The sequence below is a fragment of the Phoca vitulina genome, unplaced genomic scaffold (genome assembly GCF_004348235.1).
Source record: "Phoca vitulina isolate PV1807 unplaced genomic scaffold, GSC_HSeal_1.0 scaffold4, whole genome shotgun sequence".
NCBI classification, from domain to species: Eukaryota; Metazoa; Chordata; class Mammalia; order Carnivora; family Phocidae; genus Phoca; species Phoca vitulina.
In genome coordinates this window covers 63,339,930-63,367,255 of record NW_022589707.1, presented here as the reverse complement: position 1 = coordinate 63,367,255, position 27,326 = coordinate 63,339,930, and the positions used below count along the sequence as shown (strand labels likewise).

The 27,326-nt window shown below is 40.3% G+C and overlaps 1 protein-coding gene and 1 pseudogene across 1 annotated transcript in view; both read right to left on the bottom strand.

Moving 5' to 3' along the window:
- Positions 1-27,326, bottom strand: part of CDK6 (cyclin dependent kinase 6) — a 226,415-nt gene that overhangs the window by 143,894 nt on the left and 55,195 nt on the right. Inside the window, exon 3 of the mRNA XM_032402159.1 lies at positions 19,839-19,974. Within this exon, the coding sequence (XP_032258050.1) occupies positions 19,839-19,974 (136 nt within the window). The remainder of the gene's footprint in view (positions 1-19,838; positions 19,975-27,326) is intronic.
- Positions 24,522-25,784, bottom strand: LOC116631041 (annotated as a pseudogene).

Genomic DNA, 27,326 nt, shown 5'->3' with positions numbered 1-27,326 from the left:
ATGGAACGATATGAACAGTTTACCTGGGCAGGAGTGACTTGAGTTCTCTCTGCTTCACTGTGAGATCTCAGATAAGTCCCTAACCAATCTGAGCTTCTGTTTTTCAATCTATAAAATGAGGGTCTTCGACTAGATGATGCGATAGAATTGGAACAGCTCTAACATTAATCAGTGACACTATCTCCAAGTTGTCCTTGGTGATCATGCTACCTCTTCTTCTCCAGAGCAAAGAGATGAAGTCCAGATACCGTGACACAGTGTTACTTCGACTCAGTCATCCTACTGGTTGCCTCTAGCCCTCACTTAAAATTATGTTAAATGGTGCCAGAATTTTCCTCAGTAACATTAAGTAAGAACTCCGTGAAATCCAAAGTGTGATTATTCCCTCCAATGGCTTGTCCTCGGTGCAATCACACAGGCGACCATCAGCTCCTAGTCGTACGATCATCACTGCCGATCACTTTCAGAACACCTGTCTGATAAACACTCAACCCCCTCGAGCAAAACGGTATCTTTTCAGGAGAGAAACATTCCAAGGACACAAATATGAACTCAGTACCTGTTGGAGGTTAAAAACTGTAATAAACATTCTCTATTTTTCTCTAAACCACTTCTAATGATGAGTTCAGACAAATAAATTTCAACAAACACAGTTCCACATGGAACCATCTCATTATCCATCCTTCCATAACAGCAATCCGATTTTTGTGGGAAAAAAAAAAAAAATCTACCCCAATGCAAAGTATGTGCTTACAAAGGTCAGCCAGGACTCGCACCTTAAGCATTTCAATCTTTCAAAAAATAAAAACAGTTTTTGGAAGCTTCTAATTTATCTCAGAGTTTTCTTTGCTCATCTTGGACGGCCCTCCTCCTCTAAAACTGGCTCTCGTTCACCCAAGTGCTGGTCTGTGTTCTCAAAGCCGCCATAGCTCTTGGTGAAGTGGGCTTGACAAAAGTCAGTCGGCAAGATGGATCTCTTTGGAAATGGAAGCTGTCTGGAGCCCACCAATTTTAACGACTTGGGTTTGAACCGAAGAGGAGTTTATTGCCCTCCAGCCCCCTTCCCTGGGGCAGTAAATTACCCACGATTAAAGGGCCAGTTTCCCCTCACCCTCCTTGCCTCCACCACTCCCCTCTGCTCCCGGCGAAAGCATAAAAAACGCTCCCCAAAGGACAAAACCTGCCACCAAGGCAGCAGCGCTGTGGTAATTTCCCAAGGCATTATGATTGATAATGATCAGCCGAGCGTGGGATAATAGCTCCCCTTAATTTACCGGTCCCTTTGAAGGGTTAAAATCTGGCAGATGTTGATAGCTGACACTTCTTGCTAACAGGAAAGACACATTGCTGTGGGGCCCACTTCTAGGCTTTCCCGTCCCTGCAGCTGTCTGTGTAGAGCTAATTGTATCCACTTGTTTAACCTCGGGGAACGTCTGGAGGGGACCCAGTGCCACAAGGGTACCTTTTTTTTTTTTTAACGGTCATTTCCTCTCTGGTGTAACTTGCATGACAGTATGTGACAAGCAGAAATTAATGGGGACACTGCTGTGCCAATTCCTCTTGAATTGCTGACACTGACTACAGGCTGCCTGTTTGCCACCCAGCCAAGACCTCACATGAAACATGGCGAGGGGCCCACAGCTCTATTCACCAACCAGCCAGCTGGTCAGTGATGACAGGAATGGCAGCAACGGAGCGCGCACAACCCCGGAAGAAAACGCTTTACAAACCGCTTCCAACCAAGGACGGACGTAGCACTTGCCGGGAGTTCATATGCCACTTTATTTTCCTGAGTGACAAACCGCAAGACTCCCAGGTGCAAACAAAAGTACTTTAGACGGAAGAAGTATTCCTCTCCCGAGGCCTTCTCAGGTTTGGGGCAGGAACATCATTCGGGCAAAGGGAAGCCACGGGAGAATCATCTCCAAGGAGGCTTTTCCAGCAGGCAGCTTCCAGGAAGGCCTAGGAGCTAAGAGGGTATCTCTTGCCTCTAGCTAACTACCATGGTGCTGTCCAGTTTAAAAATTCTATGCCCGGGGGTCTCTTTCACTCTTTCTCACACATACAAGCACACACACAAAAGAATCTCGCGTTCAAGCCACTATTTGTCTGCAACGTTTTACAAGGTTGGGGAATCTGCCCCAACCTTGGCAAGATCCACTTTCTCCTCTTAATAGAATCAGAAATCAGACTCTGCCGGTGGTCACTTAAAATGGTGGCTCTGTTAGAGATTAGGCCCTGCTGATTTCGGCTCAAACAAATAAAGGCTCATAAATTAAAAAACAAAAACAAAAGCAGGCATGGTAGAAAAATCACCTAACCATGATCTTGGGTACAACTCAAAAAGTCAAGTTTAGGGAGAAACACGGAAAGCTGTAATAGGAAAACTGTACTGCTTCGTGTTTTTTAATAAACTTGGGAAGCCCTAAGGGCATTTCAAAAAGGCACAACAAAGAGGCTCCTCAATTTTGTGTCTGGACATGGCATGGAGTGAAATTTTGGTGCTCTGAAGTAGTGGATACTCTCATAAAAACAAGAATCTATTCAACTCACGTTTTTCTTCCATCCAAAGTTTTAAAGTGTCCTAGATGATGTAAAGATGTAGCCAGTTTCTGAGAAACTGAGGAACACTCACAGCAACCAGGGGACCCAGCAAATGAACAATGTGCAGATTTTGGTCTAAGTTAGACAGGCCTCGCATTTTTTGGCGGGGGGGGGGAAGGCAGGGAATAAAGGGGGAAGAGAACACAATAACCTATGGCATTACCGAGCGGACCCTGCAGAATGCGAGGACGTGTGCATCCACTTCCGAGGGGACCTCTCAAAGCCAACGTGAGAGTGGTGGCCTCAGGTCATTCTTTGGCCACAAAGAGTTAGTTGCAGGGAACAGTCATTCTATCTTTCCACCAGTAAATGGAATTAATGAAATTCTCCAACTCACCCTGACAAGAAGCACAAGACCAGAGAGAGAATGAAATAGTATGCATGGCCGCCCTTCACCAAATAGTGGACGGGCTGTTATTTCTGTAAATATAATGTGTGAGAGATCTACTGCATTTAGGAAAGGTATAAAATGTTTCTAACTCAGAACTGGACCGTAGGTCTGGAAAAAACACAGAACAAGAGGTTATGGAAATGGAAATGCTAATTTCTTAAACATATTTCTAAAATATACTACATAATGCTATATAATAAACTACATAGTACTCTACCGAGCCTTTTAATTTTGGGAAGATTTACTTATTTGAGAGAGAGAGAGCAGGAGGGAGGAGCAGAGAAGAGGGGTAAGCAGATTCCCCTCTGAGCACAGAGCCCAATGCAGGGCTCGATCTCAGGACCCTGAGATCATGACTTGGGCTGAAATCAAGACAAACCAAGTCAAACCAAGTCAAACACTTAACCAACTGCACCACCCAGGCACCCCTGTAGTATTATACTGAACCTTTCTGAAACAATCATTGCCAGCATAGTCTTTAAGGACCCCTGCTTTCTGATCACAAAGTAGTATTTTTTTTTAAAGATTTGATTTATTTATTTGAGAGAGAGAGCGAGAGAGCACAAGCAGGGAGCCCAATGTGGGGCTCGATCCCAGGACCCCGAGACCATGACCTGAGCCAAAGGCAGACGCCCAACCGACTGAGCCACCCAGGTGACCCCACAAAGTAGTATTTTAATGAAAATTCAAACATTCTGAAACCAAGGGATGCTGAGAACATACTATCTAAATAATAGGTCATTATGGCCAAGATCCATGTGGAAATGTTAATAGATAGGAATCCCATTCAACTTCAGACATTCTCTCTTATGTGACAACTGGATGGTATGAATTGGAATCTCTCAGAATCAATTCTGCAAATATTACAGGTGAAATGTGCAGGTGAAATCCTGAGCTTGAGGTGTGATGCCCACAGGCTCTGCTGCAACTCTGCAGCCTCCCACCAAAGGTTCTGTCAAGAGGGGTGCTTTAGGGGCGCCTGGGTGGCTCAGTTGGTTAAGCAACTGCCTTCGGCTCAGGTCATGATCCTGGAGTCCCGGGATCGAGTCCCGCATCGGGCTCCCTGCTTGGCGAGGAGCCTGCTTCTCCCTCTAACCCTCCCCCCCTCATGTAATCTTTCTCTCTCTCATTCTCGCTCTCTCAAATAAATAATCTTTAAAAAAAAAAAAAAAGAGGGGTGCTTTGGGGGGTCCGTCTCACCTCATTTCCCATTAACTGTTATTTGCATTTATGAATTTAGCTCCAGCTTAAATTTCTGAACTCCCAAGTTTTTCCAGACTATAAATACCCAATTTAACAATGCCAGAAGGAGTAAAAGAACTCTGCATGTGTAATTTCATTACAGAGACATGTTCTAGAAATGCATATTTTTAAGTTAAACAAGGGATACCTGTACTTATTAAAATAGCCTCTCTCAGCTCAAATGCCACATTGTAGTGGTCCACAAGTTGCACAGCTTGTTAAAGGCTATCCACCTGCACACACGTTTGATTTATGAGTCAGGGAACTACGAACCGTATTTTAAAAGGCAATCCAGCAAGCGGCTGGATATAACATTTCCAGGCTTCCCAGCCCTTCTGGATGCTTCGTTAGGCCTCTTATCAGAACAAGAAGAATAGAGATCTCTGTTATGGCCTCTTCCTGTGGCAAGTAAAAGACAAGGCGATGATTTTCCAGTCCATTTCCCCTGGCAACATGCTCATCAATCACCAGAGGCTAGAACTTGGTTATTCTGACTAGAGGAAAGAGAGCTCAGTGGTTTCTAGCCCAGTGAAATGAGGCTCTCTCCCGTGCGATCGATGCTTTAGGTTACTATCAAGGGTGTGCTGCCTCTACCTTGAGAATATTTGCCTTTGATGGCTTACGGCTCACAGGGCTCAGCTGAACACAGCAATTTTACCTACTGTACAGATGATTCAGGCTGGGATAGAAGCTAGTTGGAATGGCTTGCTTGGTGATGCCAGTTTTCTAAACCCAACAAGGGGACTACCAAAGCTGCAGGTACTGGTCTATTTTCATCTTCATATGTTCAAAAGGAGTGCAATGGAAAAGGATGACAGACTTTAAAGGAAGGTCCCCCCCCCCCCCGCCCAAAATTTAGAAAATAATAAACATACACCCAAATTCCATTTGGCATCACTTTCCCCCCTTTAACTTTGAAGAAATACAGGTTGTCGTAAGTGTTATTCATGTTACTGTAAGGGCAAATGTGTGGTCCAAAGATCAGGGTTAGCATTTCGAGTCTCAAATATCTTACTTCAGGAAAAACTGGAAAGACATCTGACAACCCTTCATTAAATTAATTTTGCATTCATAATATCTATTTCTGGGTAATCTCCTTGTACAGGCCAATCCAGGGTTTGAAAGAAACGTTAATTTTTTTTTTTTAAAGCAGGTACAGAATAAACACAGATGTCCAAAAAAGCCTTTGCTTAACTATACAATGTTAATTGTTATGAGCTCATTTTAACAAGAGAATGAAAAGTTGATTTTAGGTAAAAAATAGTGAAAACATTCAATGTGCATTAAAGAAACCCACACCTATGCCTGCCACCGTAGTATAAACAGACTTGTAACTTCTTTCTATAGAGTTTACTACTCAGTAGTAATTACCTCCATTTACAATCAAGTGAAATTCCTCCATAGCCCAATTAAGTATTACTATTTAATGGTAAAATGACAATAAGATTAAAGGAGACAACAATGGTGTCAGTAAGTCTTATTAGAAAACCTATCATTTTTTTCTACTCTTTCAATGTTTGTCATTTTATCAATATCAGCATCAACAGGCATGTACTAAATGCTTTTAATGTATATACACTGATTATTTTACAAAATTGGTCTTACTGTGTTGCCTAACAGCAAAGGAAATGATACTAGTTGCTATTCTTATGTTGGGCTATAAAGAAAAGATTCAGATGTAAGAACTTAAACTCCTCTGTAATAGAGGGTATTTCCCCATAAAAAAACACCCTTGTTGGATTATAAGAATATTAGGTTGAATCATACGAAATTACTATTTTTGTAGGGCAAAAGCAGTCAACTACTGGCAATTCATATGGCTTCGTGTAGTAATAGTACGTGCTCACTTTAGACCATAAATATAAACAACCCGTAATACCTCCACAGAGATACACACTATTATTAGTATTTTAGTATGTTTCCTTCTAGTTTTCTATACATGTACTTGAGATGGACTTCAAACTTAGGATATTATATAAACAGTTTGGAGCTTGTCTTTCTTTGGGCAATTATTCTTCAAAAATATGATTTTTTTTTGCAGAAATCATTGTAGATGAATTTTCATAATTTATTTAATCTTAGTACATCCTCCTTTTTCATTTGTATTTCTCTGATTATTTGTAAGGTTGAGTATTTCCCCTATGTTTCATCCATTCTGTGTAGATGTATTTCTTCATGACTCTGTGCATATTCCTTCTCCATATCTAAACTGGGTAAATTCTTATTAGATTATAAAAGCTTTTTATATGTTAAGGATACTAAACTTGTCACATTTTTATAAGTATTTTATTTGCCTTTTAGTTTTATTTATAATAATTTAAGTTTAAAATTTTTATAGTCTAATCCATGAATTGTTTCCTTTGTTATAATATCTAGTGCTTTGCTTAGAAAACTCTACTCCCAGATCTGATATTTGCTTATACGTTATTCTATTCATTAAAAAAATTAATAGTGACCCCCCATACACACATGCCTTTTTAAACTATAAAGTGTTTATTAGACTTTATACAAAACCATAAAAGAGGGCACTTGCTTGGTATCCAAAGCTGAAAGTGCTGTCTTCAGCCTCCTAACCAGCACTAAATGTTACTAAATCATGCCTGTTTCTAGCAAAATTTACAAGCAAACTCAGCTGTCTCTTTCCTAAGGAAAATTTCCTGCTGTACAAAGGGTTACCTCTGAACAGTATCTCCATTATTTCACCCATGACTCCATTCCTAATTTTCTGTTTTCTGGCAGCTGCTGTCTGACTTACAAATAATGCGTGTCTTTGTTTAGAGTTCCCTAAAAAAACTGTATATTCTAAATGTGGAAGAAAGCTCAATTTATTTTACTTTGAAACCTGAGAAATCAATAACATGAACCATATGTTAATTATGGAACTCAGTGATAAATAAAGTAAGAAGGTCCTGAGAAACCTTGCTGGTGAAAGTGATGGTAGAATTGAAACAGAAAAGGAAAGAAGTCCTTTCTCTCGGTGGGTGATGCTTTCATAAACCTCTCTGCTTGGGAGGATACCAAAATGCAACTCTTTTCTTTAATTCATTCTAATGTAATTTATATTTCACTTTCTTCCAGTTCCTAAGTGCTTTCAATCAAGGCCTGAACAGCAATGATGAGATGCACGTCAAGGGCCATTAGTACAGTTGCCACATTTAGAACAGATGATGTTAAAGACAAAACTTAACCGATATTTTTGTCCTTCTATGTCATTTACTGGCATTCATATAGTTTTTGCACTGAAGACATGAATCAACCAATCCTTTAAATCTGGTTGAAAATATTAAAGAACTAATTAGGTTTACAAGATAAATTGCTGTGATTGGGAATAAGAATAATGTAATGTTTCAGATATTTATACGTAATCACATGCTTTTTAAAAAACTACTTTTGGGGGGGTTATTGTGGGTTATAAATTTCTTCTTTTTCCCTGAGACCTATTCAATTAATTCTCCTTTCGTTACCACCATCTTATTTCTTCCCTTTCTTGTACCCCATCCTGCTGACAGGAATATATTTTCACAGGAGGGGGCAGAGGGAAGCGGGGCCCTTGCCTACGGCCTTTACACCAAATTAGTCTCAACAAACACTTCAGGTCTTCAGCTATGGGTGATGTGAATTTCTCAGTCCCAGATTTGAACATTAAAACATCATATATAAGTGATATTAAAATGTCAACAAGGAGCACTTCAAGTGTTCATTCCATACTAACCATATCCAAAGAACATCTTAAACTGAGGATAACTGTTTCCAGATCAATCAAAATCTGATTGCTCAATGTAGACTTAATTAACCTGTAATGTCACAGTTCCCAAACTTAATTCATAGTGAAACCTCCTGTGCCCTGTGGTCCCCAATTTCCTGCTATGTTCTATTTTAGCTTTCCAATCTAAAAGTGGTATGACTATACTAGAATAGAATGATAAATATTTCTTTGGTTTTGTCCAAGAAAGGAAAAATGAACAAGTATGGTTAGGGACAGCAGAGAGCAATGGTAAATATAAAAATCAACAAAGCTACCAGCTTATATTTGTTAAAAGCTTATAACGACATGATCTCAGGGTTCTGGGATCGAGCCCCGCGTCGGCTCTGTGCTCAGTGGGGAGTCTGCTGGAGATTCCCTCTTTCCACTTCCCTTTGTCCCCCACCCCTGCTCATGTACCCTCTCTTTCTCTCTCAAATAAATCTTTAAAAAAAAAAAGCTTATAATGATAACTGGAAGAATTTCTGAGCACTCATTGCTTCTAATACATGTGCCTCAAAGGAAGTACCTGAATACTATGTCTGGCACTGCTGTCCGTGCTAAAAAAGCTATCATCCACCTAACTTTCACATGGCTTTGGTTCCTTATCTATAAAACACGGTTAAGAGTTCTGAACCAGTTACACACTTGCAAGTCTGGTAACAGTTTATTAATTCAAGACCACAGACGACTGTGAAAACATAAGCGAAATGAAACAAAAAGCATCTTTCAAAGGTCAAATCATGATGTGTCATGAACAATTTTTTTTAAAGAATAAGATTTTAGGGTGGCTTAAGAATTTCTAGTTAGAATTCTCATATTCCTAAGTGTTTTCTTTTTAATTTTTATTAGCGAGTTAGCATTTGCCAAGAGAACATCTTAAGGAATAAAACCTCGGTGTTTTGTTTTTTTTTTAAAGATTTTATTTATTTATTTGACAGAGAGAAAGAGAGAGAGCGCGAGAGTGAGCCCGAGCAGGGGGAGCGGCAGAGGGAGAGGGAGAAGCAGGGAGCCCGATGTGGGGCTCAACCTCAGGACCCTGAGATCATGACCTGAGCCGAAGGCAGATGCTTAACCAACTGAGCCACCCAGACACTCCTAAAACCTCGGTGTTATTAAGCAGGTGTTGTATGTATGGGCGACTTTAGTTAAAATGCCACACCTGACTTCACCTGGGCTTAGATTTGAACCTTCTTGTGGCTGGGGTTACCCAGGCACAGCAAGCAAATATTCCAGAGGTTTGAGTCATCTCAGAATGTATTCCATTCCCCATTCCAGTCTTGTCATACGTCACACTGAAGGAGAGTATTTTTTTAAACTGCGGTGTCTATAAGCATCACCAGAGGGTACTTACTAGAGGAACTGGTTAGGGCAGGACTACTGTTTTTATTTATTTATTTGTTTGTTTATTTATATTTATATTTATTTTTTTTATTATGTTAGGCACCATACAGTACTTCATTAGTTTTGATATAGTGTGCACCCGAGGCAAGCAGTTATGTGGGTGATTCAGGACCACACTTGGAAAAACAGAGCATCATGTTTACCTAACTTCATTAACCCTTTATTAGATAGAACTCATGTTCTGCAAAATTTGTTGGGTTTAGTCTATTTTCCAGGCATCTAAATTAAGCTTACCATTGTATGGTAGTAGCGAGAATTTTTAGAGATTAGATTTATACTTCATTATTTCTAATATTCAAGGAATTATCTTTCACTTCCTAAGACTTCAAGTGTCACAGTATCCAGATGCTTGGCCATCAGGCCCTGATTTAGATACAGAAGTCCAAATTCAGGTCAAACTCTCCTCATTTGATATTCTACTGCAGTCGAACTTTTTGGAGAATTTTGCTCTTTGAGAATGATGAGAAAGGAAAAGCAGAACGAGAGGAATCGCAACAATATTTCATACACTGGAAGTATTTGATTCTTATGACCGCCACTATCAGGTTTTCAAGGGTTCGTTACACAAGTGTTTGTGAAAGCATTATTCATTTAACAAATATTTACCAGAACCAAGAATGATTTTCTTAACTGCAATGAAAGGATTGATTAGTCCTTTCCACCTTGCTTAGGAATGAGGAATAAAATACCATCTTAGATAACTGATAGATACCATCTTTATATGCCTTTCACTAATTTAAAATGCACTGATTGTAAATTGTTAAGCAATCGCTCTAGCAGAATGGTGCTTTCTTAACTTCCAAACTCCACAATGCATATGAGTATCTGCAATTTTTGGATAAAAAGGATAAAAATGCAAATGAATAAACACAGGAGAGTATTTCCAATTAGATTTTGTAAAGTAACTTAACTTCAAAGCTGCTACTTCTCCTGGTGGGGATAGGGAGGAACTTTGCACATGATCCTGAATATATCTTTACAGCAAACTTAGCTTCAAATTTTAAAAAATGTGTAACTACTGAATTATCTTTTAGATATATATCCCTGGGAGATGAGAATAGGGTCTGCGATTCATTGCATCCATCATTCTCTTCATTGGATTTGGTTTCCCATCCTTAGAATCCAACATTGAAAGACGATAATTTCTGGAATTTTGTTAAGTTAGTACTATATGAACAGAAAAAATATTTTATAGTTCTAGCGGAGATCAGTTACTGGTTTTAGACTACATCTAAACCAAGCCAATGAAGCGAATCCTTAGTTACAATGTGGATAATCGCAACGCCCCTGCCCATCATAAAGAGTTGAATGTGAAAGCACAAAGTGCATGTACTGATGTCCTATGTATGTGTGTATGCATATTTACATATAAAATCTGTCCTTGAAAAAATACAATTTACTCACTTGTACAATGGGTTAAATGATTCCTACATTTCAGAATTAGTTAGAGGATTAGTGAGGTAAGCACGTTAGTATAGTGACCAACATATGTTTATTGAGTGTCCCTTACATTCTAGACAGTATGCTAACACTGGGTAAGTGCAATAAGCTAGAGTGCTGACTTCAAAGCTCTTACCTTCTAGTTGGGAAAGACAAACACATATAAAAAATGAATGAGATAATTTGAGCTCAGCGTTATGAAGAAGATAAAACAGAACCATGTGGGAGGGAGAGGCGTGGAACATTCCAAACAGCACGAACAGTCAGTACATACACTCTGAGCTGGAAGCATGGCGGAAGAACGGAAAGAAAGCAAGTGTGGCCAAAGAACAGTGAACCAGAAGGGTGGAGGCAGATTGGAATTTGGAGGGTGTAGTTAGAAAGAGCCCTAGATCATGTAGGACTTTTGATTTTATTCTACAGGTCATAGGAAACCACTGGAGAAAAGTTTTCAATAGGGGAGTAACACTTTGACTTATGTTTTTTAGTAAGGTCCCTCTGGTTGTTACACTGAGGATGATTGATAAAGGGGCAGGAATGGAAGACAGCATATTGGGTTAGGAAGCTGGTTTGATGGGTTAGACTAGAGCTTTAGCAATAAAGATACTGAAAAGTAGTTGGGCTGGGGATATCTTTGGGGGATAAAGCCAAAAGTACTTGCTAATGGACTGGATGAAGACTGTGAAGGAAAGCAAGAAACCAAGAATAATGCCTAGGTTTAGGGCTCAAACAATGGGGCCAATGGGGAAGGCTTCAACTGGGAAGAGGATCCTTGGGCAATGTTTTGGTTATGAGATATCATATGGTGCATTTAGAGCATGGGGGGGGAGGTCAGTCTGGAGGATATATGATATCTGAAGATTGTGGATTGAATGACATCACCTGGCCAGAAAGTATAGAAACGAAGAAAAGAGGGCTAAGGGTGAAGCCTTGAATGTTCCAACATTTAGAGGAAGAGAGCCAGCAAAAAGACTATAACCAGGGAGCTTAGGCACATGCTAAATTTAGATGAGGAATATCCCTCTTCTATGCAGAGCATCCCTCTGCTATGGGTCACCATGGTGATACACACTGGGTATACACAGCCTGCAACTTTTTAATGGGCTCTATAAACAGATTCAATGCCTAAGGTGAAGAAACGTTTTCTAAAGCGATTCCAACTTACCTGTTACGAGCGTGATGAAAGTGTCATTTGCTTATTTTAGTGAGTCAGTATTTATTTTAAGTGAGTCAGTCTTACAGTACCTTTAGAAAGACACTAGCTTTTTTTTTTTTTTTTAACCCCTATTTCCTGTTAGGAAAAAAAAAATCCAAACCACTAAATAACTGTTATAGTTTGTTATTACATACTTGTAGATAATCATGTACTTGCATAATTCTGTCCTTTTTCTCCTGATGTTTCCAGCTACTCCAGGGCTTGGGAAACTGCCTAAGGATTTCTTTCTGGGGGAGTCCTCAAAATCTAGATTATCTGAATATGTTCTCCGTGAAGAAGTTTCTTGATTCATTGGAAGTTACCACACACTTATAGCTCATACACTCTATATTTCCCCCAAAATTTGGGGAAAACTCAGGGCTGACTCACTTCCTTCTGACGATCTCTCCTACTGGAGGTCGATGGCCAACTGCGGGTGCTACTCTGCTGGCCACTTAACTCTTCCTCAGAGCAAGGTAGCTGATGTTCCTCTTAAAGATATTCCCTCCCAGTTGTGTGTGTCTGTGTCGGGAGAGCACATATATAGGGAAGGGTGTGGTCTGTGTGGGGAAAACACTTCTGTTAAGTCAAAAGACTATATTTGAAGCTGACTTTCCATAGGAAAAAACTATAATCTAGGATGCATTCCTGATGGCAAGTCCAGATGCCTGCTTTAAAAAAAAAGAATAGAATGCCTCCAAGCACAATGGTTTAAATACACCATGAATGACGTGCCTTTTTTTTTTTTTTAAGATTTATTTATTTATTTATTAAAGATTTTATTTATTTGACAGAGAGAGACATAGTGAGAGAGGGAACACAAGCAGGGGGAGTGGGAGAGGGAGAAGCAGGCTTCCCGCCGAGCAGGGAGCCTGATGCGGGGCTCGATCCCAGGACACCGGGATCATGACCTGAGCCGAAGGCAGATGCCCAACGACTGAGCCACTCATGTGCCCCTAAAGATTTATTTATTTATTTTAGAGAGAGAAAGAGAGAGAGCGAGTGAGCGAGAGAGAGCGAGAGTGAGCACAGGGGAGGGGCAGAGGGAGAAAGAGAATCTCAAGCAGACTCCTGCTGATCGAGAAGCCCCACACAGGGCTCCATCCCATAACCCTGAGATCATGACCTGAGCCAAAATCAAGAGTTGGACGCCTGGGGCGCCTGGGTGGCTCAGTCGTTAAGCGTCTGCCTTCAGCTCGGGTCATGATCCCAGGGTCCTGGGATCGAGCCCCACATGGGGCTCCCTGCTCAGCGGGAAGCCTGCTTCTCCCTTTCCCACTCCCCCTGCTTGTGTTCCCTCTCTCGCTGTCTCTCTCTGTCTGTTAAATAAATAAATAAAATCTTAAAAAAAAAAAAAGAAAAAATGGGGAATTCTTAAAAAAAAAAAAAAAGAGTTGGACGCCTAACCAACTGAGCCACCCAGGCACCCTGAATGCTGTGCTTCTTTTAAGGCATAATAAGGGTCTAGAATGTGCATACATGGATTAGACAAAACACTGTAACGGCGGATCCCGTAAAGTATTACATCAATGTGGAAAGGTAGCGGAACTAAAATGAAAGACTCCTAGGACACAGGCTGGAGAGAGCCCAAAGCCAGGGACAGAAAAGAGGGCTGGTGCAGAGCTATGCAGAACCAGGAAAGGGCGCCTCGGTGGCTCAGCTGGTTAAGTGGAAAGTGGGGGTGTGGTGACAGTGATGGTGGGAGGAGCAGTGGAGGGCAAGGGTATAGGGAACATAGGATCTTGAGTACTAAGAAGAAAATTTACTGTCTGGGAAACAGCACTGGTGAGCAATGAGCCCAAGTGATCCAACCGTACCATAGGAGTGAACTCTTTAAGTTAAATTGCTCTAAGCTGAGGCCCATCCTAGAGTAAAAATCAACACTGGCATGACTGACCTATGAGGTCCTTTGCCCCAGAACTAGTGTTATTACGACACTGTACTTTGCTTATTAAAATTAATTTTATTAAACAGTCCTCTCAGGCATCTTTCACATATGCGTTTTCTTTTGAAATTACTTCATGTTACTACAAAAAGCAGCATTAAACACAAGGACAGATGTGTGTGTGCATGTGTGTTTTTAAAAACATGGTCTATTCAATTAGTCCAGCCATGATATTAGATGGAAAAAAATGTCCTTCCAGGATCCTTATCGTTATTGTGGAGTATGTGTTCTTTGAATTTCTTGCCTTGTTTTTGGGATCACCTTATTATGCAACATCTGCTCTGAATTTCAAATGTGATAAACAGAGTATGAGTGTCGGTGGCAGATGGCTAATGACCAGCAGCGACAGGGCATTCAAGCCTGCCTTGTTTTCTGAGAAGCGATATTTTCATGTTAATTTGCTCTGTGTCCTGCAAAGATGAGACAAATCACCTGCTCATAATTCAGGCAAAGTAGAGACCACCAGGAGCTGAGAGGGGGTAATGGCTCGATTCCTTTAGGGGTGAGAGGAGAGAAGGGTCTGGGAGACTCTTCCTCATTTGCAGTGGAGGGGGACCCATCAGTCACTTTGCATTATGTCAGATGGAGAAAGATGAATCACCCCTGGGCATCCCATACTGACACCAGAGCCACTGTTTACTGCAAGCAGATATTATTCATGAAAACAGACATTTCCCAGAGGCAGAAAACAGGTGCTATTAAGAGTGTGTGTCAGTCTCTGAAGTCTGGGTTTTGTAAAATAAACCTAATAGTATATTTTATCTCCTAGTGAAAAGATTACAACCAACAGAAATCTGTAAGAAACATTCAATTGAAGATAAAATGAAATCTAATTCACAGGGAAAATGACCCACACAGACACATAAACCTTGAGCTTTTTGGCCTTCTCAAGCCCTATAGAATTCATTTATCACAGAAATACATAAGTAAAATGTAATTTTTATTCCAAGATTGAGTCATACAAAGGGGCCATATGGTCCTGAACTAAAAGAACCCTGTCCTATTTTGGAGAGGCAGCTGATCTCTTCTGACTGATCTTTCAGTGCCTTGAATTTCTAACTTGTGAAATTATACTGCCAATTTCATCAAACATGTCATATGCACAGAATGTCCAAAGAAAGATATTAGGTTCTCAAGAGGGAGTTTATAAGATGTTGAGAAGCCAGGTCATATACTAGCAAATACACCGTACCATTATAGCCAAGCCTAAGTACCAAATGAGTAGTTCAGTAAAACAGGGCATTTCATTCTAAAACCCTATAAACCTCCTTAAGGAACAAGGAGACAGATTTTATTTATAGGTTCTTTCTGATTCCCTCTCACAGGGCAGCAGATAAAGGCATGAAAGAGAAAAAAAATCTGGAAGCCCCCTTTTCCCATAAAGCCCTCATAAATAAAAAGTGCTATATTAAGCACAGAAACTCTAAATTTATCATGAACCCTAAAAAAAAAAAAAAAAAAAGCCAATCATTAAGGTGTCAATTGTCTCATAAGTTAAAGCATGGAAGTCCCAGAAGACAATGTCACATCTCGAAGAAAAATAAAGATGGCACTGAATTTGCCCATAATCAAGTAAACTGAAAGATAACATTCTGAATTAGAAAGAGGAAAACTAGATACTAGATAAGTCTATGAGGCAAAATGTGAGTATCTGTTGACTTCCAAGTACAGCAGTCAGCAGGCTCCTCTAAACAAATGTCATTATCAACACCAACGGATGTGCCTTACAATGTCAAGAAGAGGTGACGAAGACCTCGAGATGAAGTATGCATTAGATGTAGACATGTGTTTATTTATTTATATTTTTAGAGTAAGGTGTATTTTATTTTTATTTTTATTTATTTATTTTTTTTTTAAAGATTTTATTTATTTATTTGAGAGAGAGAATGAGACAGAGAGAGCATGAGAGGGTCAGAGGGAGAAGCAGACTCCCTGTCGAGCAGGGAGCCCGATGCGGGACTCGATCCCGGGACTCCAGGATCATGACCTGAGCCGAAGGCAGTCGCTTAACCAACTGAGCCACCCAGGCGCCCCTAGAGTAAGGTGTATTTTAATGTTGGAAGGAACCACCCGTGATTTTATTTTATTCTTATGAGCCTCTCAACGGCAATTTCCCGTTCAGGCCTATACCATACTTCACACTTACTTTATCAAAGCCTGACATGAATACCACACAGTAATCGCAGGCTTCTCCCAGTGAGTTCACCCGACCATCAACCTTCACAAATACTTAGGGCTTCAGGGTGCTTTTCTAATTTTTTAAAAAATAACAAATGGTATTTAAAAGAATTTGAAAAATTGTTACGTGATCTATGTAACAAGCAGATCAAATAAGCCCATCCTGGGTTCTTTTCCAATAAACATGTTGATGAAAATACTAAACAAAAAGATTTTACCTCTGTCATACCTACTCAGAGACCATGGAGCATTCCAGTTTTACCCAAGTTCTGCTCACCTCCTGTAATTTATGTCCTGAGGGGGCACTAGAATATCCTGAACTTAAGTGGGTAACAGGTAAACAGCGCCCCAGAAAACGTGGTGGAGGACAGGGCATTGAGGAAAATTCCCTTAGCTTAAATGATCTTATAGGAGGTCTTTTCTTGATTTTTCTGTTTTGTATCTATTTCATGTTAAGATTTTTTGCATATTTATAATTATTTTACAATATGGCATGTTCTGACACTTGCAAGACAATGTCAGTACTAATATCTGTGTTTTTGAAGAACATTTTAGAAAATATTTTGGTACCATAATACAAAGAATCAGCTGTAGACTGTGCTCATTCATAAGTGTTGTTTTTTTTTTTTAACCTGAAAACACTCCCTAAACTATTGAAATAACCATAAGAAAATGTGTACCACATGCTTCTGGGTGTACTTTATCTCTTCTAAGGTCCTTGAGAGTAAGCTTCTTGACTGATTCATCTTTATGTTCCCCAAAGCACAAAACTCCGTAAATATTCAATAAATATTTGTACCAATATACTCAGAAAAACTCTTATTACACAAAACATTCTATATAAGAATCCAATTGTTCTCCCAATAGGTTGTTCATAATAACAATACTCTCTTGATCTAGTTATCTGGTTATTGAGACTGCCTATAAATAAACCTATACAAAAACAAAATATTTGTTTTCTGGCTGAGTCCTTACAAAATTCAATTAACCAGAACCCCAACTAACCAGAACCCCAACTAACCAGAAACTAACAGATGTTTATCCTGAATACCAACTTTTTTTTTTAGATTTTATTTATTTATTTATTTGTCAGAGAGAGAGAGAGAGAGAAAGAAAGAGCAAGCACAAGCAGGGGGAGAAGCAGGCAGAGGGAGAAAGAAGCAGACTCCCACTGGGCAGGGAGCTCTATGCAGAACTCGATCCCAGGACCCTAAGATCATGACCTGAGCCAAAGGCAGATACTTAACGGACTGAGCCACCCAGGCATCCCCACCCTCAAGAATTCCCCCCAACCTGGGGCGCTTGGGTGGCTCAGTCTGTTAAGCATCCAACTCTAGATTTTGGCTCAGGTCATGATCTCAGGGTCAAGAGATTGAGCCCTGCATTGGGCTCCACACTGGGGCGTAGAGCCTGCTTAAGATTCTCCCTCTCACTCTGCACCCACCCCACCACACCCCCACCCTCTCTAAAAAAAAAAAAAGAGAAAGAAAGAAAGAAAGAAGAAAGAATTCCCCCCAACCCACTTCGTTTCTACACCTGCCTGATCAAACTTTAGCACAATGCATCACTCTGGCTTATCACCCATTTTAACTACACAGATACTTCTGTAAATGATTCCACTCAGCAGCCTCTAACGCCAGGAGAATTTAATGTGCAGCTCAAGTTATCTATGCAGGTGGTAACGTATGGCATAAATATATAGTTACCTTGTCTTGCTGCTTAAAAATGACCCTCCCCTCAAAATAATTTTGAACTTAGAACTAACTACATCCGAAGAAGCTGATGATGTTTCTGACAGTATATATTTAAGCTGTTGGAAGTCATTTAAAAATAATTTTTAAATAATCATATCTGAAGAAAGGTTGTTAATGTGTCTTATTTATTGAGTACTTATGTGTAAAGATCATTGCATAGCGAATGTCAGGATACAAAGATGAATGAATATGGACATAAATAATCACAATTAAAGGTAGAAAATAGGACCAAGAGGGGGAGATGTGTAGAACCAGCGCTGTAAGACCAATGAGACTGCATCCAGCTATAAAAGCTGATCAAATGCTATCTGGGGTGGGCCTCACATTTCAGCAGATAGTTACTGGTGGAGGGGGGCAAAGAAATGACACTGAGGAGGGGGACCACATAGGTAGGAAATCATGAATCACACAAAGAGTCTAATTTGGCAGACAGAGTCCATGAGAAGGGGCTATGCCCTGCAGGATGAACAAGGGGTTTCAGACAAACTCATAGAGGAGAGAACTGAAGCCACACTGGACTAGAAAGCGAGAGGAAAGAGGGGTGCAGGGATAGAGGAGAAGAGGGCCAAGAACAGGTAAGAAGGAATACCTACATTCACTTTTTTAAAAAGATTTTATTCATTTATTTAGAGAGCACGTGCACGTGAGCCAGGGGAGGGAGGGGCAGAGGGAGAGAGATCATCTCAAGCTGACTCTGTGCTGAGCCCGCTCGGGGCTTGATCTCATGACCCTGACATCATAACCTGAGCTGAAATCAAGAATCAGACACTTAACTGACCGAGCCACCCAGGCACCGCAGGAATACCTACATTTCAAGGGCCTTCAAGTCCCTGAAACTGCTGAGGAAGAAATGAGTGCACTACTGAGCATCATATTCTTTTATGGAAGGCAGATGGGAACATAAACCCTTTATCAATCTAAAACCAAAGGAATAAATCATTCAGTATGTCAAGTTCTAAATGTGTCAGTATCTAAAAATACCACCTAGCTATCACGAAAAGACAAGATGAAGTATTTCCAGCTATTACCTCCTATCTAAAATGATGCTGAATTTCAGAACCCATTTCTAAACAATGAATGATTAGGTAAGGAGTCTGTTTAGTTAAGTCACCTAAAACACATAAATGAAAGAAAGGGTCTTCATGAAGACCTGCATGCGATGCTCATTGATCTAAGAGATGTACCGGGAAGTTCCACTAAGCAGAACAGAAGTATGACCAACAAAACGTCCTATGTAGGTTTTTCCGTTAGATTTAAAGGAAGAAAGGACTTCTGGTCAATCCAGCACATCTAGCTTGCTGATCTCTAAGGAGTCTTAAGTCATCCCTGAATCCCAAGGGTTTAGGATAGTGGGGTACTGTGGCTTCCTATAAGTGTTTCATGAATGAGAAAAAAAATGGAGGAAGAAGGGCCTAAGAACCATATTTCAGATTTACATAGTATAATTTACATCCTGGAGTCAGCATACAATTATAATATGCAATATGCTTATGCCTGAAGTTTCAAATTATGTCCCTCAGAGTCTGTGAATGATCAGAAAAAGACTGAGCTGTATTTACGACACTATACCTTCTAAAGTTAGGGCCAGATAATGTACATATAGATACTTTTCAGTAGTTTTAATATGTATTAAAACTAAAAAGGTTTTTTTCACTGAGTCCTAAAATTAATGAACTAGAATTTATCTCATTCTTTGAACATCTCACTTAGTTGATATACTTAATTATATACTGAGTTCCAAAAGCTCTAATTCTGTCAATATTTTAAGTAAGCTCTACACCCAACGTGGGCCTTGAACTCACGACCCTGAGATCAAGAGTCATATGCTCTACTGACTGAGCCAGCTAGGCGCCCCTCTGGCAATTTTCATATGTAAGAAATGCGATTGCTTAATGGTCTATAATAGTGTGACTATTTAATCAAGCAGAGAGATGATTCTTTACCTTTATGGTTTCAGTGGGCACTCCAGGCTCCGGGACTTTATCCAAGTAAGTGGTCAAGTCTTGATCAACATGTTCAAACACTAATGTTAGTTTGGTTTCTCTGTCTGTCCGTGACACTGTGCATACATCAAACAACCTAAAAGAAAAAAGAAAGAGATATTAAGTAGGCGACAATAAGCAAAGAAGTAACCTGTATGTCTTACATATATCCTGCAATTCAATCATACAATAGGAAAAAAAAATACTAGTGTTCATCATAGTGATAATATGTAAGGATGCCTAATGGGATCTGATACTCTAATAGCAATATGAGATTCAGGAGAGAAGCACTTGATTAAGTGATGACAAAATCCATAGCAGCAAAGAGAAAACAACATGACTGGAGAATAAGAATGTCTGCCTGGAGAGTTTCCTTAGTTAAGACCTTACTTACATACAACTTGCCAACAGAGATAGTTTAAAAAACTGCAGCCTAGGAAAAATATGGTTCTTCTTAGCACACAGTTCAAGAATTATTAAAGAGACAGATTAAGCATTCTTTGGAGATGCTGGACTCTGCAGTGAAGATTTTCCTGGAATTTAAGGTGTTACAATCATGCCTGTGAAAATAAGGATGATGAAATACAGAGAAATTTGGGTTATTTCTAAGAGGGACTTCTCATCCTGGTGAATCAAATCATTTCCCTGGAAAGGACATAAATTCTTGGTTTAAAAATTCCAAATATCATGCTAATGAAAACTGAAATTTTAACATTTTTGGGGGGAGAGAAGGGGTATTTGAAACTGCATTAGTAAGCTACATTACCTTTAACTGATACAGAGTAACAGACTTTATAATTAAGTTTGGATGGGTGAATCTAATGTCTTCCATACAATTCCATGACTAAGTCAAAATTCAAGTTTTAAAATAAGTGAAGCCTTCAGTAGTCAAAAGCATTTTCAAGCCCAAGGACAAATTCTTCTTTACTTTCAGCCACACACAGGACGCTATCCAGCACATGAGATGCTCACCACATGTTTGAATAATTAAACCACCTGTAAACAAGCTGTAAGTAATTTGACAAGAATGTAATATAAATACTAAGAAAAGGCTAATAAAATGCTATTGTTAGTCTTTTCTTTCATTTTTAAAAACCGAATAAATACTCTTTCTTTCTCTTCAAAGAAACTAACTACAAATGTGCATATAACCCGTCACTAAAATGCAGGGTTGACTCTCAATTATGTACTTTGTATTATTACCTCTGTTGAATTTTTAATGCCGAGCTGGTTCACCAGGCCACCCCACTGCATTTCTGAGCTAAATGGGGCCCCACAACATTTGGTACTTCTCTGTGAATTTAAACTAAGCTTTAAAATAAACTAAAGAACACTGTAATTAAGTTAAATCTGGTGGGATGGACACCGCCACCAACCACACACACTTCACAGCCAGATCCACGCTACTTTTTAATTATGGGCAGGTTGGGATGAGTTCTACAACTCCACTAAAATCAATTAAGATCAACTGAATTTCTTCTCACGTTTATTTACTTCTAAATATTCCAATTTCTAAGTTTTAAAGATTTTATTATTTATTTGAAAGAGAGCGAGAGTGTGTGTGTGTACACACACACACACACACACACACACACAAACACATGCCTGTGAGCAGGGGGAGAGGGGCAGAGGGGGAGGGAGAGGGAGAGAGAGAGAGAGAATGTGAAGCAGAGTTGAGCCCGACTGGGGTGGATCCCAGGACCATGAGATGATAACCTGAGCTGAAACCAACAGTCAGACGCCCAACCGACTAAGCCACCCAGGTGCCCCTGATTTCTAAGTTTTATTTAAAAAACATTTTTTTAAAGATTTTATTTATTTATTTGAGAGAGAGAGAAGAGAGAGAGAGCATGAGAGCAAGGTGAGGAGCAGAGGGAGAAACAGACTGCCTGGTGATCAGACAGCCCGATGCGGGGCTCGATCCTGGGACTCTGGGATCATGACCTGAGCCGAAGGCAGATGCTTAACCAACTAAGCCATCCAGGTGCCCTGATTTCTAAGTTTTAATCATCTACTTCTAAACTTGATTTTTTTCAAATTCCAAAGTCTTCTGATGTCACTAATGTGACTTATTCTGGAAAACTATTCTAATAAAGTAAAAACTCCTAATAAATTTATTAAAGATAAATCATCATATGAGTGCCATACTATGACAATGATGATCACTATCATGCATGAATTCGACACCTGGGAAGTTTATCAAAACAACTTCAGTTTGGTAGAATGAACCCATTTATTCATGGGCTCCTTTGAACCATCTTCTTTCCATTATAAAACCCACATACTTCGCCAGCTTCACTTTTTTTCTTCCTTTTGAAGAAGAAAAAGGAGTTCCACAATCACCAAGCTTCTTTGTATAGGTTACTTCTATTTTTGTAATAAAATAAAACAGCAATGAATCAAAAATGACATGCACTAAATTCAAACACAAACATGGGAACTGCACCACTACAGTAGTGCTTCTTAAATATTACTTTTAAAATGTTTTCCATTATAATTAATACATTTCCTTCATGAAAAAAAATACATTTTTTTTTTACCCCTGCCTCAGGTCAACACTGATTTTAGTAACTCCAGTTCTTCCTGCACTTATAGTTTGTAATATATGACATTTTAGTAATTTCCAAAAGAAAAAAAAATTTGACGGGGACATAACTGGAGAATAAAATGATCATAAAACACTGCTGAACCAAAAGGCCTGCTTCCAAACCGTTGTTAGTTACCTAACCGTCGTGGCAGTATGCTATGTTGCTTCATTTTACTGAAACCATGCTTCCGAACACTGTTTGTATGACACAATTCAAGAATAACATCTAACCCACCCAAGTTATTTTCCTCAAAGTTATAACATTCTCTTCAAAATATGAAGACTCACCGATGGTACCTGAAGCAACCGGACTCCACACACGAAATGGGCAAAGGTGAGCCCATGAAGCCACTCACTGCCAATTGCTCTAAATCATAAGCCATGGAGAAAAAGCACTCATTTTAATTGGCAATTTTTTAAAGATTTTATTTATTTGAGAGAGAGAATGAGAGAGAGAGAGAATGAGAGAGAGAGAGTGCGCGCGAGCGCACACATGAGCACGGGGAGGGGCGAGGGGAGGGACAAGCAGACTCCCCTCCCCGCTGAGCAGGGAGCCCGATGCAGGACTCGATCCCAGGACCCTGGGATTACGCCCTGAGCCAAAGGCAGACGCTTAACCAACTGAGCCACCCAGGCGCCACTAATTGGCAATTTTTAAAATGTGGAATTTTAAAGAGATATATGTGACCGTGCATAGCATACAACATTCCTGTATAAATTTTAATGTATATAATTATTTTATTTTTCAAGGTTACAAAAAGAATGGCATTAGGTAGAAGTGGCTCATGCTGGTTCAAGGAGATAATTCTTTTTATTTTTTAAGGTGCTATTATTTTGGGGGTGGACTTTCTCAAATCAGATTTTAGAACTTTATTTTACAAGTGAAGATCGCAGTTTTCATTTTGTGCCAACATTTCTTCCCCACAGATACAATTTAGACATTCATATCTTCAAAGCAAAAAATCATCAAAATAGAAGATTAGCATAGCATAGTCACATCCTACTGATAATGGTTATACATGCATGTTTTTTATTGGTCTCCAAACCATTGGGAGTTTATTTAACCAAGGCTCTCTAAGCTTTTATTATTTGTGTGCAACTCCAGAGAAAACCAGTTTATCAATTATAATGTAGTGCTCATATCAGGGTAAATGACACTCTTCCAGTGAATAAATACATGTCAGTCATTGCACAGGTAATTTAGGTCTCTTTTATGCCCCCAGTACAGGACAACTATCGAATTATCTAGAGAATCAAATTTAAATGAAATATCCAAAAGGTAGCTCATATGATGGTATAATCTAGATGATCTTAGCCTAAATTTATTCCTTGCTTCTCAATAAAGAACAGTGACTCCAGATACATATTCCACAGGTGCAATGATTTCTTTTCCTTGGTCAGTGCAGAAATATAATTTGTACTTCCCGAAAGCACCTTCATCTGTTTATCCATGAAGAGAGCTTCCTTTTTTTGCCTTTCTCTTATTTTGACTATATAATTCACAGGTTTATAAACTTTTCTAGTGACTTCATTTCAGCGTTTATTTCATCAGGTAACATTTGAGAGGGTATTTTTATTTTATAGGTTAACTATATATAATTTTAAATTCACTGTTAGCCAAGTTAATAGTAGTAGTTTTCTTGTAGAGAGTGATTCTAAACACAGTGAGTAGATGCCTGCTAGCTCTCATCCTATATTTGAGAACCACATACTACTTTATTGTCCATGCCTCAGGTAACAGACCACAAAGGCTTACTGGAAAGAAAGGAAATATGGCATCAAATTGGTCATTTCTTCGCACCCCTCCCAAAAGGCCAAAACAGTTCAGTGGCTAAGTTTTCAAGTTTTCTTAACTAGAAAGTTTTAGGGGAATTACTGATTTAGTTGAAGGGAGAAAGCAACGAGTAACACAGTATTTTCGAAGAGTGTTAACAATTTTGTGAAGATTATTATCAGTTAATGTTGCCCTAAGCTTTGCCAGTTTTTAAATGATTTTTTTTTTAATTGCAAGGGAATAGGCTTAAACTCCGGAAATAAAATATAGGTCAGTCTATTATCTACATATTCTTCATCTTGGCCATGATGTCTTCCAAGCTTTCACCAGAATCTTCCACAGTTACACCTCAGGTATAGAACCTTCTTGCTTTTCGGGAATTGTTTACGGCAGGGTCATTCCTTCAGGTAAGTCAGGAACTGGACCTGAAGGAATTCTGCAGTTCCTCCTCTGAAACCTCAGATACCAACTCAATACCCCATCCCTTATCTTCACATATTATCTCCTCTTCTTCTTCTTGAGCACCCTCTTGTCCTTGTAGTCTTCCTGCTGCTTCCTGCAATTTCTGTCAACACACTGAGGATTTGGCTTCATGGACCCAGCAGGAAAAAAATCCTGCACTGCATTATATCCAAGGTAAAAACTCACAGTACGAAAGTTTAACAGAAACTTTAACACATTTTGTACCAAGCTCCTAGCAACCATGCCGATAGTGGTAGGAAGACTGGGGGCACACATACCGTCTCATTGAGTCTTCTCATCAGTATTTGCAGCACTTTGGTGGAGCACGTGCAAAACAAGCAGACCCTCCAGGAATTATGAGCTGTATATGCCCTGAAACTGCATTTTCACTGACCCCAGATGCCAGCCACGTTTGCCCAAGTTCATTACAGGCTGTGTTTGTCATCCGAGGTTCAAAACCGTCCGCACAGCTAAGAATTAGGTTAAGGGGTTTTCCCTCTTCTCATCCACCATTACTTACTCTCATCCATGAAATGCTGAAAGTCTTCTACTGTGGTTATATTGCAGTTACATACTTCCTAAAGAGCATCTGGGTTAATGTCCCTCAAAGCATATTCTGCTGCTTGAACTTTACTTAATCCTGCTTGATTGGAAGGATAGGTTGGAAGAAAGGTCTATTCATATGCGCCAGTTCCTCCTTGTCGTGGTCAAAGAGTAGCAACGTAGCAAGGCCACATCAGCAGGCACGCTACCGACTCCGCCGACCCCACTATGGCTACAGCAAAGGTACAGATTTCCTCCTCGCAGTCGCTTCCGATGCCCACTCGGTTCAGTGCCATCAGGCGCCTGCAGGGGTTGGGGTCCCCGGCCGCAGGGCCCAGCTTCTTGATGGGAAGGCCGCCCACAGCCCACCGGCTTCTCTCCCGGGCCGGTTTCCACTCCAGCTCCTCTGCCCACTGCTGCAGCCGCTCCCTCCCCAGACTCGGCCGTGGCTGGGACCCTGGCCGCCGCTCTCCCAGCCCTGAACCCTGGGGAAGTGCTCCCAGGTCCCTGCCACTCCCTTGGGCCTCCCACCCTACCGCCTCCGGTGCCCTGCAGCCATCACTCCCCTCCGAACAAACCCTCTTACAGCCTCCTCGCTCTCCAGGGCTTGAGAGACGGGCCACAGCAGGGCCAGGGTCATCAGTGTCTGGAGCCGGCAGCCTGCGGGGCTGCCTTTCCAGCCACTTAGGATGCTGCAAAATGCAGCGTATTACTTCCTCCTTAGAAATTCACAAGTAACATGAAGGGAAGGAGAGGTCCTGGAAGGACCTGGAGGATACCCCCCCCCCCCCTTCTTTGGCTCCAATGCTGATGGTCAACATCTTACAGAGCCAGGACTCCACCGAAGACATTTTGGGAAATGCTGCTCCACGCTAAAATACAAAATTCAGTCTGACTTGTTTAGTGAACATTTTCACTGTAAAAAAAAAAAAAAAGTTATGCTAGTTTATATAGTCTACACTATATTATGTGTAGGAAATGCATTTTGAGTCAACAATTATAAATACAGGTATTCCCCAGTCTTCGAAAGTTCACGCCACTGCCCTTTTACAAAAGTCCTACATTAGTACAGCTGTTCTCACTAACTGAAGAAATCTCAAAGAGGATTTGTGCTTTTAGGAAAAAGGGAGAAAAGTGAAAATAGCATTCAATACTTGTTTTTTTTTTAAGATTTTATTTATTTGACAGAGAGAGACACAGCGAGAGAGGGAACACAAGCAGGGGGAGCGGGAGAGGGAGAAGCAGGCTTCCCGCTGAGCAGGGAGCCCGATGTGGGGCTCGATCCCAGGACCCTGGGACCATGACCTGAGCCGAAGGCAGACGCTTAACGACTGAGCCACCCAGGTGCCCCTCAATACTTGTTTTGTAGTGAGCCTTTATAGAGGCAGCACGCATCCCAAACAGTGAAGGGGGCACCCCCAAGCTCCTTCCTCACAATGCTACTCAGCCTCTGGGCATTAAGCCGCCTTAGCTTTGGAGGCTCTCGGTGAGCATCTGTGCTTTACCTCGATTTATTTTGTGCACCCGTTAGCAAGATGTGTCCTAAGGTATCAGAAAAGCCTAGGAGAGGTTACTTTTTGGGTCTGGGAACACTCAAAAAATTTTCCACATAAATTAATGGTAACTGCTTCTTCACTTTACACCATTTCAGCCTACAAAAGGTTTCCCAGGAACATTCTACTTTCAAATAGCAGGAAAGGCCTGTATTCATCTGAGGAATTTTAGAACATAATATTTATGATGCTTTTCTGTCTACAATGACTCCCTCTGGAATTACCCCAAATCAAATAAATAATAGTCAATGTGGTGGGCAATAAAGAGAACATAGATGTTTTAATATAACAAATAAGTCTCACATAAAGCAACTGAGCTAAACAAGAACTGAAATCCCTGGTATTTGGCAGGAGGTTAACAATCTGTAATATATTTATATAAATCAATGAGGAATGTGGCCAGGCTGCCTATAACCCCTACACTTGCAAAATGAAAGAGCCAGACAGGTCTGAACATTTGAAAATAAACACTGGAAAATAACTTCAACTGTATGATTCCTTGTGTTGACCAACATCTTAAGACTTCCGGA